This window comes from Gymnodraco acuticeps, unplaced genomic scaffold (genome assembly GCF_902827175.1).
Source record: "Gymnodraco acuticeps unplaced genomic scaffold, fGymAcu1.1, whole genome shotgun sequence".
Taxonomy (NCBI): Eukaryota; Metazoa; Chordata; class Actinopteri; order Perciformes; family Bathydraconidae; genus Gymnodraco; species Gymnodraco acuticeps.
The window spans coordinates 129,354-142,561 of NW_022990152.1; the positions used below are offsets into that span (position 1 = coordinate 129,354).

Sequence of the window (13,208 nt, forward strand, 5' to 3'; positions counted from 1 at the left end):
AGTGAGCGAATGAAACGCACCCAGACACTGTGTGTTGAGGTTAAGGCTGTAAATGTGTGATTGTGAGCGAATGAAACACACCCAGACACTGTGTTGAGGTTAAGGCTGTAAATGTGTGATTGTGAGCGAATGAAACGCACCCAGACGACTGCGTGTTGAGGTTAATGACTGGGTAAACTTTATTTCCCTCAGATTATCCTCCTTTCTCTCACTCTGGCCTTGGTGTTGTTCTGATACCAACCCTTCCTGGAGCACGTCCTAACAGATTTGTATAACCATGACTGTGTTTCTCCTCTTGTTGTGACGCACACTGAAGGCTGATGAGTCACTGTGTGAGAGGAAATACAAAAATGGGGAACTCCAGCCGGGAGCACGACTTTTCCTTGGAATGCATCCATAACAGCGGCACTAAAAATGAGTTTCACCTCTGCTTTTCACAACGGGAAAGGGAAGGAGCAGACATTAGATGATTTGATGGTTGGCATGTGTGCAGTGCAACACGGGGGGTTAATAACAATAACAAGATTACAGGCTCCGGTTTATCATCTCCAGCAACTTATTTTGATCCCTTTTATGGGAAAAACACCAAAAAAGGATATTATGAGCCAATTCTAGGGTGTGTCTACATATGCTAAACTGACTGCAGGTGTTATATTTATTTAATATAAACCTTCCAACACTAAATTCACATTTGAAAAAGGTACCATAGCTTTAAACTCTCGCCAAAATATTTTGACATAAACGGTGAATAATCCTTTTTGTAAGCGGTGTTAAAAATATATCCAAGAAGTGGCAGATGGCTGGGAATGAGGAGTCAGAGGAGCAGTGCTTATGGGAATTACAATCATGTCGCATCACATCCTGTGGGAAAGAAAGAAAAGGACTGTTCTTCTCAACTTCAGGTGGTAAATAAACCTTAATTTTGATTAAATTAAGAGTGTTTTAAGTAGAGTACGCATGTATCTTTATCTACAGGCTCGTATTGAGAATACACAGACAGGATGTGAGTAATATAGATAGCTCTTACTTAATGTAACTTTGACTCACGTGGTGTTAAAGCAGGCAGGAATGCGTGAGCCACCGGGTCAAATTTGGAAGGAAATCAACTGAAATTCTTTAGGAAATCTTCAAATTTCACCTCATGCCTCAGTATTTTGTCATATAACCCTTTTAACCCAAATCCTTCAGTTCTTATGAAATGTTTTTATTTTTTATTGCAATGCCAAGGGGGAAAGAAATACAATCCTATACAAATGCCTTTTAAGAGATTTTAAGGATATTTTAAGGACTTTTTAAGGACTTTTTATGATGTGAACGAGGCTCAACTGTCCCTGTGGACCAATCAGAGATCTGTAGGCGGGATGAAGGGCCGGGACATCATCTTCCGACATCGCTCTAGCCATGAAGAAGAGCGGACAGAACAGGACAGCACCGGACAGGAAGTGCCCGAGCTGCAGAGAAGCGAGGGTCTGTGGCAGAAAACCATGATCTGTGCTTTGCTCTGTCAATTAAAACGAGCCTGAGAGGAGTTTCCAGACTCCTGTACTTCACTGTGTCTTACATAACCAAACAGCCTCAGTGGGGCTGTGTGTGTGTGTGTGTGTGTGTGTGTGTGTGTGTGTGTGTGTGTGTGTGTGTGTCTGGACTGGTATTGCCCCTCCAGCAACAAATCTGACTCGTCAAGTTTGTTAATCACACACACACACACATTAATTCTAAATTTAACAAGGTATCTGGGGAGCCGTGCAGGGAGGCAGCCGAACATGATGAGGCATTATGGAGTTAAATAACCTGCTGTCATGTGACTTAATCTCCTTATTTTGGGCTCAAATCCTCCTGAAACCCCTCCTATTGCATTCCTGTTTTTAGATATGCGTTTGGGACCGAGGATTTGAAGCAATAGTCGCCAAAAAAAAGTGTGTAATTACTGACTGGAAGCGAAAAACTCAATTTAATTCAAAGGAAAATGCTGAATAGGGGTTTTCTCTCGTTGCCTCTGTTTCTGTGTCAGAAAATAGTCCAAATTAAAATTGTACACAGCGAGGTCTAACTCTGAAGCAACATTGTTTCTGTCTGCCAAAGTAGACCCTTTAATAAGAAGTGTAAAATACCTGGATAGGCAATATTTAGAGATTTGGAGGGAAGCTGTGAGAGAAAATCTTAAAATATAGGACATTTCGTTTATGATTATACGCAAGGTCTCAGACACCAATAAAAGACCATATACATGTTGGCACTCTTGTAAACCCCCCCCCCCCTCCATTGTTTATTGGATACCAGTAAACAGAGACGATCATTAGTTAAATAAACGAGGGCTTTATGTTGTGCTTCGAGGCTGCAAATCGTTCGCTATGTTTTTTTTTTTACTCAAAAACTAATATTAAAAAAGTACTCCACTGTGTTTTCTGAGGGACTTCTTTCGGCGGATTGATATGACTGCACACAGTTCCTTTATCCTCCTTAGCGACAGTCTGTTTTCCTTAGCAACGGTCTGTTATTGAAAATTAACAACCTCTGGAATGTCCAAATTGACCAATCAGAATTGAGTATTCATCTAAGCCGTGTAATAAAAAGAGATTAGAAAACTCAAATCACTACTCTCATATCCGTGGCTTTATTATCTCCGTACTTGTTTACATTTAAATGGAGGACTTGTCAGGAAAGTTACGTTCTTGTTGAACAGGTTTTTGTTATGAGTGTAATCCCATTATCGTTGATGTTTTGCATGCAGAGGGTTTCATTATGTTTCCTCCCTGCTGTGCTGCTCTCATTATGAGCTGAATATAATATCAGAGTTATTGAGAGTTTTCTACTCAAGTGAAGGTGCTCTCTAAGTATTATCTTGGACACAGGATAACATCATAACCTTATTTTGTGAATGGAACATGATTTGTTGATGTAAAGGTTTAGTAAGACTGCAACATTTCCTAAGATCTTAATTTCTGTGGTTTCATTAGCAAACATTATTCATTAGGTTGTTAAAGGCAAATTTCCCACTCATTATCAACTCCTTTGTGTTTCACTGCCACAACCTCTCGTTCTCCCTGGACCTCATTTGACACTCGCCAACTTCTCCCACCCGACATCTGCTCCCTAACTCGAGTGTGTAGAGGTATTCATAGAGTGTGTGTGTATAAAAAAGCCAAATTACAAGCCAGTAATTGTGTAAAACCAGTGGGAGTGTGTGTGAGGGAGGATAGATACATGAACAGTAGAGCATTCTCACACACACACACATCAATATTCCAATCACTTGTATAGACTATTCTGTACTATTTTTTATGATATTTACTTGTACTATTTTATCAGTTGTATTGTGTTGCACTGTTGGAGGAGCCTGTGACCTCAGAATGTGATCGTCATAACACTGTAGCTACAGTATGCACACATGACAATAAAAAAGCCTTGAATTGAATCTTGAACCCCGTACCAGTGAGTTGGACCTGAGCCTCGTAGTTTCCGCTGATCACAGAGTCGGTGCTCGGCGTTTGACACCAGTAGAAACCGGCATCCGTCATCTTCACCTCGGCGATCTTCAGCTCCACCTGGTTGTCAAAGATACGCACCACCGAAATGTCTCCGGATGCGACGCGATTGCTGAGCGACGTGTGGGAGTATCCGGCGTCGAACGTGGAGATTATCTTTATCCTCGTCCCGATCGCCTTCCTGATCATCATCCACTCGAAGTCCTGCAGAGCAGAGAAGGAGAACATGTTGACTAAAGGAGGGAGACTGCTTAGAGGAGGGAGAGGTGTTGTTTTTTTATTTGGACATCATAAGAACAAACATACAGAATTGCATCATTTACATACTCGATGTCTTACAATCTTTCTGCATCGAAAATGAGACCGCGTACACATACTGGTCATCGTGCAAAACCAATACATATAAGAATTGACAAGACCAAAACACTAAGTACAGCAGACAAAAACAACAACATAAATAATAACAACTAAGGGGAGAAAAGAATATCAAGATAACATGGTAATCTTAGGGGACTTGACCTTGATCATATTGTATGAAGTGTATACTACATTATTGTAGGTGTTGTTTTTGACAATAAATAATACTATATTATTAGAGAATGCTCTTCAGAAGATTTGTAACCCTTCTTCCCTTCTTCCCTTCTTCCTGCCGCTTTTCCTCTGAAAACAAGCGGCCAGATTCTATGTTTAATACAACAGGTCTGATATATAACTCTTTCATCGTCCTTTTTCAGCACCCTCCATGTGCTTTAAAACAGAATACTAAAACAAGCCATACTCAAACTCACAGCAGGACTATTAAAATGCTCACTAATTGCAGGGAATTCTGGGACATAAAAGCCAGATAAAAGGTCTAAACTTGAGTAGCACTATGCACACACTTGTACTAAACTCAATGTAAAACATAAATCTAACAGCAGGTGTTTTAGGAAATAACTCTGTAACAATGAATCTATATATATAGGTTTATTAAAATATCTAGAGAGACACAGATGGAGAACACATTGTTGGTTTTTGGTATTTTTCCAGAGATAATATAGGACAAAATTAAGTAAAAACAGATACAAATCAGAAAGCTATCAGTAGGAATTGGGGTAAGGAAGCACCACCAACGAAAAACCAATGGGTAACAATTGTGGAAGAAATCTTTTTGATGGAAAAACTGACACAACTCAGCAGAAAGTGGGAACTATACAAGACTCAAAACAAAGACATTTGACTGGAACAATAGTTAATAGATATGTATCTTCAAGAAGACATATCCCTTTTATTTTATTTTCATTTTGTATTGCCTTGCTGGCCTTTTGTTACATGATTGTAATGTTGTTGCCATGTGATTTAAATGACAAAGAAATCCCTATTATTATGACACTCACCTGCTCTCGAGGCCCGCTGTATTCAGCGACGTCACATCTGATGGAGACCGGCTGACCCTCCACCCGAATTAAAGGACCCGGAGAAACCGTCACCACCCGGGCCGAACACCCACCTGCAGGGATGGAGAAAGTTATCTTTTAATAAAGAAAGTTTGTTTTAGCACAATTTTAAAGCAGACAAATGCGCCCGGGCTGGATTGGATTTTTGAGGCGGTGTGAAAACCTCTTTGATCTTTATTCTGAAGGCTGGGAAAAATCAATGCTCAAACTTATTACATCCAAAGCTAAATGTGGAACACCATATCAGTCTCATTGAAATGGACTGAAGCGCTGCACTCAGATATCTGCTGAGGGAAATGTGTGTTTGCTGTATTAGAAGCAAGTCTGATGCAATAACACGTTAGCATTACTTTAGTGTCTGTTATTATTAGTCATCAAGCTGAATGCGTCTTTGGCCAAAGTTCATATATTTGATGTTCAGGGATGGTGTGAAAAAAGCTGATCAAAACGTAGATGGATTACTAATTTCAATTAAGGAATATTTTCCCCCATCAATGAATCTGACTATTATTTTCTTGATCAATCGTTTGGTCTATAAAAAATCCATTGCGTCGCTCGTTAGTCAAAGCCAATGTCTTTAAAATTGCCAATTTTTCCAGCCCAAGACCAAAAGATACAATTTACAACAATACAAAACATTTTAGAGCCTCAAAAACTGACATTTTCTTCATTAAAATTGGGTTTTAAAGATATTTCAGTTAGGGGAAAAAAAGCTATTTAGTCACTAAAGGTGTCTTGGCACAACAGCCCTGTTTCTCCACACACACACACAGCTTGTAGCGACCTGTGCCGGTTGAATAGTATTGATGATGTTGCTGCTCAACCCGACTGCATTCTGGATTTACACACACACACACACACACACACACACACACACACACACACACACACACACACACACACACACACACACACACACACACACACACACACACACACACACACACACACACACACACACACACACACACACCACACACACACACCACACACACACACACACACACACACACACACACACACACACACACACACACACACACACACACACACACCACACACACACACACACACACACACACACACATCATTTTGTTTGGCAGGAAACACCGACCTGCTGTCGGCACTCCAGCAGAAGCAGAAACCAGCAGTGAGTGGTCGAGGTTTATAAATCAGAGTCACTCTCTAATTTAGCCTCATTTGTTTATGAAAGTGGTTCAGGTACGGCGTCAGAGAGGATCAAACCACATTCCTCCTCCGTCAGAGGCATTCCAGCTGAAGCGTGTCGAGACGCAGCAGAGAGTCTCACTGTTTGACACTTTGCTGACGGATCTGGCTGGAAAAAAAAACATAACCCCTGACCCTGACGTCTGCTCTCAGATCAGCTGAAGGGTAAATGGACTGCAGCTAAAAAGACTGCAGGGTCCTGATAGAGGAAACAATAAAGATATCGACCAAGAAAGTGGATGGACCAATGTCAAGACCAATACTACATCAAGTAATTGCTGAGCACACTGAACACTTTCCTAAATAGGTCCAACCAAACCCTAGGTACTTTTTATTTAAAGGAAATAAAGAAGTGCGTTTAGCTCAAAGAAAGCATAATTTCAGCTTCAAAGTGAAACTAATATTGACTTTAATTATGATACTCCTATGATATATGCATTACAGCTCAATAACAGTTGTCTGGATGTTTTTTTTATACACTTAGAAATGTTCTAGAAATTGCAAATGTTAGTGAGTTTTATTAAGGTCTCGTATGACTCTTTCTGTAAGACATCACATCAAACGGTCTTCAAAACAAGAAGGGGCTTTGTAGTAAAAAAAAAAATAATAATCTCGTCTTCCTTGGTCCTTTTAAAACAGAAATGAAAGTGGCTCAGCTTCGGTATATAAAAAGAAATTGCTTCAAAACCGAGTCCTGTGTGTGTGTTATCCATCAATACTTGAAAGAGTCCATCAATACTTGAGTTTCTGGCAGTCGGCCTGGTGTTACGTGAAGCTTTTCTCTGCTTTAGTGAAGGCACAATGTTATAGATAGCACAAAGACTTATTGTGTGTGTCTTTGACTTAATATCACACACACCAGAGTCTTCAGACAACCACAATGTTATTGTAACAGTTAAATCAATGAATCATTTAACAGTTGCGAGCTTTATGACGTCAAACACTTCAAATTCTTCCATTGAGGTTGTTGCCATTACTCATGCTGATAAGAGAAAGTGATTCATTCAACTCGAGAAAATCCAGTTTGAAGACTTTCTCTCCGTCTTTCCTGTGCACTGAAGATTTCTGCAGTGTCATATCACAAAATGACCAGCGTAAAGAGGCTGTGTGTGTGTGTGTGTGTGTGTGTGTGTGTGTGTGTGTGTGTGTGTGTGTGTGTGTGTGTGTGTGTGTGTGTGTGTGTAGGGTGCTATAGCGCCATTCATCACTAAAAATAAGATTTGCTGTCTCTCCTTGAAGGCATACTGCAGCCAGTAGAGCCTCAAGCCAGAAAGTTCAATAATCAAGTCAAAAATCTAAAAATAATTGGACACAGTGACATTTTCTGGACGGGTTTGTGTGGAGCGCTAGAGGGGCAATGGTCCTGCTGCCATTTCTCTTCTGATGAGAGGATTGATAGCACTGTTACATCTGAATCTGAAACCCAGTGCGGTAAATATCTACAGTGTAGCTGCAGCCAAGAGAGACTTAGCTTAGCTTAGAAACAGGGGTAGACATTAAGGGTAAAATTCCACCGGCCCCACCATTGTAGCCACTGGCCCGGAGCATTCGTCCAAAGAATCGACTAATAATGAAGAAAATGAACACATTTGTTGCAATAGTAATTTATGCACTAACTACATTACTACAACATTTGAATCATCAGTTCTTCCTCTTTTTCCTCAATTGTTCATATTTGGTTTATTAAAATAATGATATTGTGGTCATTGTTAAAAAATGTCTGCTATTATGAGTATTATTAATGCACTTTCTGCCTTCCTGTCATTCGGAGTTAGAAATGTAACGGCTATAGATTAGATCCTTCATTCTCCTAAACTGCTGGGACATTTCCCTATGGCCAATACCTTTATATTTTCTACTCTTCACTCACTTGTCAGCATAGGTCGGCATTGATGTACAGAGCCGACAGAAGACCTTGTTTATATTGGCATCATATTGAGAGGTGCAGTGACGCGTCCTAAAACCAGGAAGTACGCTGCTGGTTCCCTCGACAAAAAGCAATGGGATTTCTCCACAGGGTTTTGGAAAATAGCTGGAAATAAGGTCTGTGGAAAACAAACCTGTTTGATAAATGCACGTTTTGTTCAGCTGGATAATCTCCACATGTCTACCCTACTTTTATAATGTTCGAATCATAAATCTAATCGATAGATTATAAAAAGGGTTTTAGGACGCGTCACTGCACTAGAAGCCAACTCCATCGATCAAGCTGGCTGAAACTTTCTCTCCCTCTTCTTCTCATGCTCCCTGTCACTCTCCTTTAATTGACTTTCTTTTATTTGAAGATTGTTTTTTGCTCGGCGCTTGGCCGGTTACCGCTGCTATTAAAAACATTTTGGCGAATGGTTAGGTGGCGCGACAGTCTGTAGTGAAGGAGCGCGCTCCCGCTCACGTGAGCCTGCTCGCGCTGCGCTCCGCAGCAAACAGCTGTTTGCTTTTCACCCAACAACGACAAGCGACTCACGAAACGCTATGTTGTAGCGTTAATAAACGAAACAATTTAACAAAATTGCTAGTCAAAATACCAATACCACAGGAAAAAGAAAAAAAATGTAAACAATATTTTTAGTGGCCCGAGCGGGCAAGTGGAAAGTACGTTATGCCCGGGGGGTCTAAATAGTGCTTCCGGGCCAGCGGGCGATTTATAATGTCGAGCCCTGCTTAGCATAAGGACAGGAAAACAGCCTGGCTATCTAAAGGTTACAAAAAAATCTGTCTACCAGCATTTTAAGCTTGCTAAAATGTGATGTTGACGTTTAATCTCTACAAAAAACAACCTTCAAAAACTAGGACATTTCTTATTTTTCCTTTCCTTAAATAAGTATATAAGGGCTGTTTTTGATTGACTAACAGGTCATTTGACCCATCACAGTAAACCATGGTGGTCCCCACTTGCCTGTCCCAGTCTATTATGAGTTGAGACATACATTAAGTTAGGAGGGAGATATTTGAGGTAAAAGGTATTCAGTTTACTCTTATACTCATATATATATATAGTATATAAATCAGAAAATACATGCATATTATTCATAAAATACGTGTTGAACTGATTAATGGATCAAAGTATGATAATGTGCAGACTAGTTTAGTAGTTTACAACTTATGGTTAATGTTTGCAATATGATATCTAATCATGCAATACTTATGATATATAAAAGGGCAAAATATGTGCTGCAAGCCATAACTCATCTTCTTTTCACTGTAAAGGTTACTTATGGCTGGGAGCTGGCAGTATGCATTTGTGTAGGGTTTGTATTAATATCTCCAAAAACTAAAATGGTGAAGGCAGATACCTAACGTCATAGAACAGGTTATCAATATGTTGAAATAAACCAAGTGAAGGGAAGTGCAATATGGCCTCTTTCCCATCTGCAGCGTCACACACACACCTACAGAAACACACACCACAGGAGTGCTGGTGACATTTGATCATCTTACACTGCACTAATTTAAGCCAAGGCCCTCTCTCTGACACACACACACACACACACACACACACACACACACACACACACACACACACACACACACACACACACACACACACACACACACACACACACACACACACACACACACACACACACACACACACAACACACACACACACACACACACACACACACACACACACACACACACACACACACACACACACACACCACACACACACACACACACACCACACACACACACACACACACACACCACACCACACACACACACACACACACACACACACACACACACACACACACACACACACACACACACACAAGAGAGCCTACAGTATGGCATTACCTCAAAAACACATGGCAACTTCAGTATTTGTGAGCCTGTTAAGCCTGATTTGGCCCTGAGGTAAACCAGTGAACAAGCCCTGGGATGTCCCTGAACGTGGAGAAAACAGCCTAATGACTAAGCATTGTGGCCCTTTGGTTCAAACCATAGATTGTATATATAATGTTCAAACCTGCTGGATAATTAGTCAACCTGGTTTAACTCTAGTATGCATGAATGGGAAATAATAAGGCTACTCATGGTAGCCAGCACAGTTTGACATCCCAGTGGGCTGATGGGACCTTGTCAGAGCTGGTCACCTCATGATGGTTTCAATGGAAGTTCAGTCTTCTTGGTTAAAGAGAGGTTTAATAGCACTGAGACTGAAAACGTGGACTGTTTTCTCCCCTAGAAAAGTGTTTTAATTACCATTTATCCACTACATTAATCTCCTCACAACAGAAATCTTTAGTTAGCTTTCCCCTCCATGTTTTCTCCCTCATGTGTTTTAATTAAACATAAAGCTAGGTGAATAGCAAGTCAATCGTCGAAATTAGGTTAATAAATTAGCAAAACACAATTTTAGAGCAGTTTTAACACGGTGAGGCAGTTATGGGGGAAGCTACCAAGAATCCTCGCACCAAACCTCCTTTATTAATATACCATTTTAGCTTTTTTGCTTGTCATTACATGCAGACGTCTCTGACAACCTGAATTATTGATTTTTTTAGATTAATTGGATTCATTTTTCAATTCGGCGTTATCAGACAAACCAGGAGAAACCAATGAATCACTTAAATTTGAACTTGTTGAACCTCTTCGCTTGTTGCAGCCCTGAATCCAAATACACGGTGGGTTGAAGTGGCTAGCGGTGAGAACCAGTAAAAAATGTGTAAATTAAAAGAAATTAAGATCTGCTTAATGGATTGGATATATGCCGAACTGGTTAATGGATGTTAAAGATATTAAACATGCTTAAATTGATCCTTTAAAATAAATGTACGTTTGCAGACACACTATAATGATTAAATTGACATGTTTCGAAACACAGTTTGGCACTCCTGGCTGGAGAGTTAATTAGCAATCAGCAGTGAAGCAGAGAAGCGTTTCTTACCGAGCATTAAAACACCGACGACCACCGTGAGGAGACACTTATCCATTTTCATTCCTCTTTTCTTCTGTCTTTTCCCCCTTAATTTGCCCCCGTTTTCTTTGTCCTGCGTGTGGGGTAACAGCAGTCCTCTTCAACTCTGCACCGCACACCGGGCGCAGCCGCAGAAAAAAACGACTATAATCCAGAGAAAAACGGATCCCAAAGGGAGTGTTTACACGGTCCACACACTGACACTGAACCGGTTCAACGTGTGCATGGGAATAAGGGTGAGATTGATAGTGAGGGAGGCTGGGAGCGTAGGGAGAGTGGCCGGAAGTTAGGTGACGGGCTGGAGGAGGAGGAGTGGTGGAGCAGGGAGGTCCCAGGTGGAGAGAGAGAGACTCCCTGATCGATAATATCCTGCCACAAGGTGCATGCTGCAGACATGTCCATGCAACACCTCTGATGTGATGCTTTACACTCTGTATTTGTGTATGGACCTAATAAACAACAGAAATGGGATGTATCTAAGTGCATTTAATCAATATTCAAACTGACACTGCGCTACAACTTACATTTTTTGTATTTTTTAACTATCTCATTCTATCTTTTTGAATGTGTCTTTTTTCAATTCATAGTGTTTCTTTTGCACTATGTCTTAAAGCTTTTAATATTTTTGTAAGTGCACTTTGAATTGCCATGTGCTAAAATAAAGTAAAATGTGAAATAATTGTGCATTACTTAAGTATGTGCATGCTACTTTATACTTGTACTCATCTCAGAGGCAAATATTGTACTTGTACTCAACTACATTATTTAAATATAACTTCAGCCACCTTGCAGATTCACAAATGTAATCCCAAAGGATATCTTATTACTAAGAAAACTCCCAAGAAATGCAGATATGGTCCACTTTTACCAGCTGCAAAATTAAAGTAATGGAAACATTAATGCATCAATAATTGAAAAACAACAATATAAAGATATTCTTCTTATATGGGCCATTGTGCATAAATAGTACTTTTCTTTTGGGACACTTTTTATTACATTTCCTGCCCTTTTTACAGACCTGTCGCTGACACATACCTGCTGTCTGTAGCAAGTGTGTGTGTATGTGTGTGTGTGTGTGTGTGTGTGTGTGTGTGTGTGTGTGTGTGTGTGTGTGTGTGTGTGTGAGTGTGTGTGTGTGTATTTACCTATGGTTTGGGTCCGTAACCTGGTCGGGGTCAAAGGTTAAAACTTTGAGGGTCATCTGCTCGAAGTTGAGTGTCCTATTTTTAAAAGGTGTGTGTGGCCGATGGGAATCAAGTCAAGTACTGCATGTGGTCTCAAAGGCGACGCCTGTTTAAACTGACACACACACACACACACACACACACACACACACACACACACACACACACACACACACACACACACACACGATAGTCTTATCTCATTGACCTACTCCCCTATCACTCATTAACCATAGTCCTGTATTCTTGGCACTAAATCTTAATCCACTCACCTTAAATCTTTTCTCCTCTTTAGACTTGCTTTAAAATTAATTTAAAACAATTGAATAGACTTTAGAAGGAATAAAGTATTACAGTGGATATACATGATTAAATACAGACAGTCAAATCCTAGGGTCAACATTGGGTCAACTGTAAATGTTGGATTACACTAAAGCCTCAATACGTGAACATTTTTACATGTAGCGCCACCTACTGGCCAAAGAGAATTCACGTTGACAATAAAGATTAAGGGAATAATATATATATATTTATCCCAATAAATAAAATGTCTATATATATTGTTTATACATCTATTGCATACATCTGGATTTCAATCTAAAAGGATGTGAGAGATCATCTTGTTGGATTTATTCAATGTGTGATTTTTTAAAATTACTTATATTTTTAGACAATCCATTGAGTTTTAAGTTGGTTGAGGGGTTGGAAAATGTTCCTCACCTTTAAAGGAGCATGTCGAGCTGAAAATATGAAATGCATCTAAGCTTAACTACCAATCGACCCGTGTGTCTACAGCACCATCTAGTGGACACACTGAGTTAATACACGAACAAAAACTGAAAGAAAATCAAAAAATCTACCATTTCTTCTGTCTTTATCACTAACAATACACATGTCAAAAAAATGTATGATGTTTGGTGGATGTTTCTAAATGTTACGTATTTAATAGATT

At 39.9% G+C, this 13,208-nt stretch overlaps 1 protein-coding gene across 1 annotated transcript in view; it reads right to left on the minus strand.

Moving 5' to 3' along the window:
- Positions 1-11,383, minus strand: part of si:ch211-132g1.7 (prostaglandin F2 receptor negative regulator) — a 51,780-nt gene extending 40,397 nt beyond the window's left edge. The window contains exons 1-3 of the mRNA XM_034217340.1: positions 11,043-11,383; positions 4,862-4,974; positions 3,431-3,689 (exon numbers count right to left, since the gene is read on the minus strand). Coding sequence (XP_034073231.1) covers positions 3,431-3,689; positions 4,862-4,974; positions 11,043-11,094 — 424 coding nt within the window. The 5' untranslated portion in view covers positions 11,095-11,383. The remainder of the gene's footprint in view (positions 1-3,430; positions 3,690-4,861; positions 4,975-11,042) is intronic.
- Positions 11,384-13,208: the final 1,825 nt, after the last annotated feature.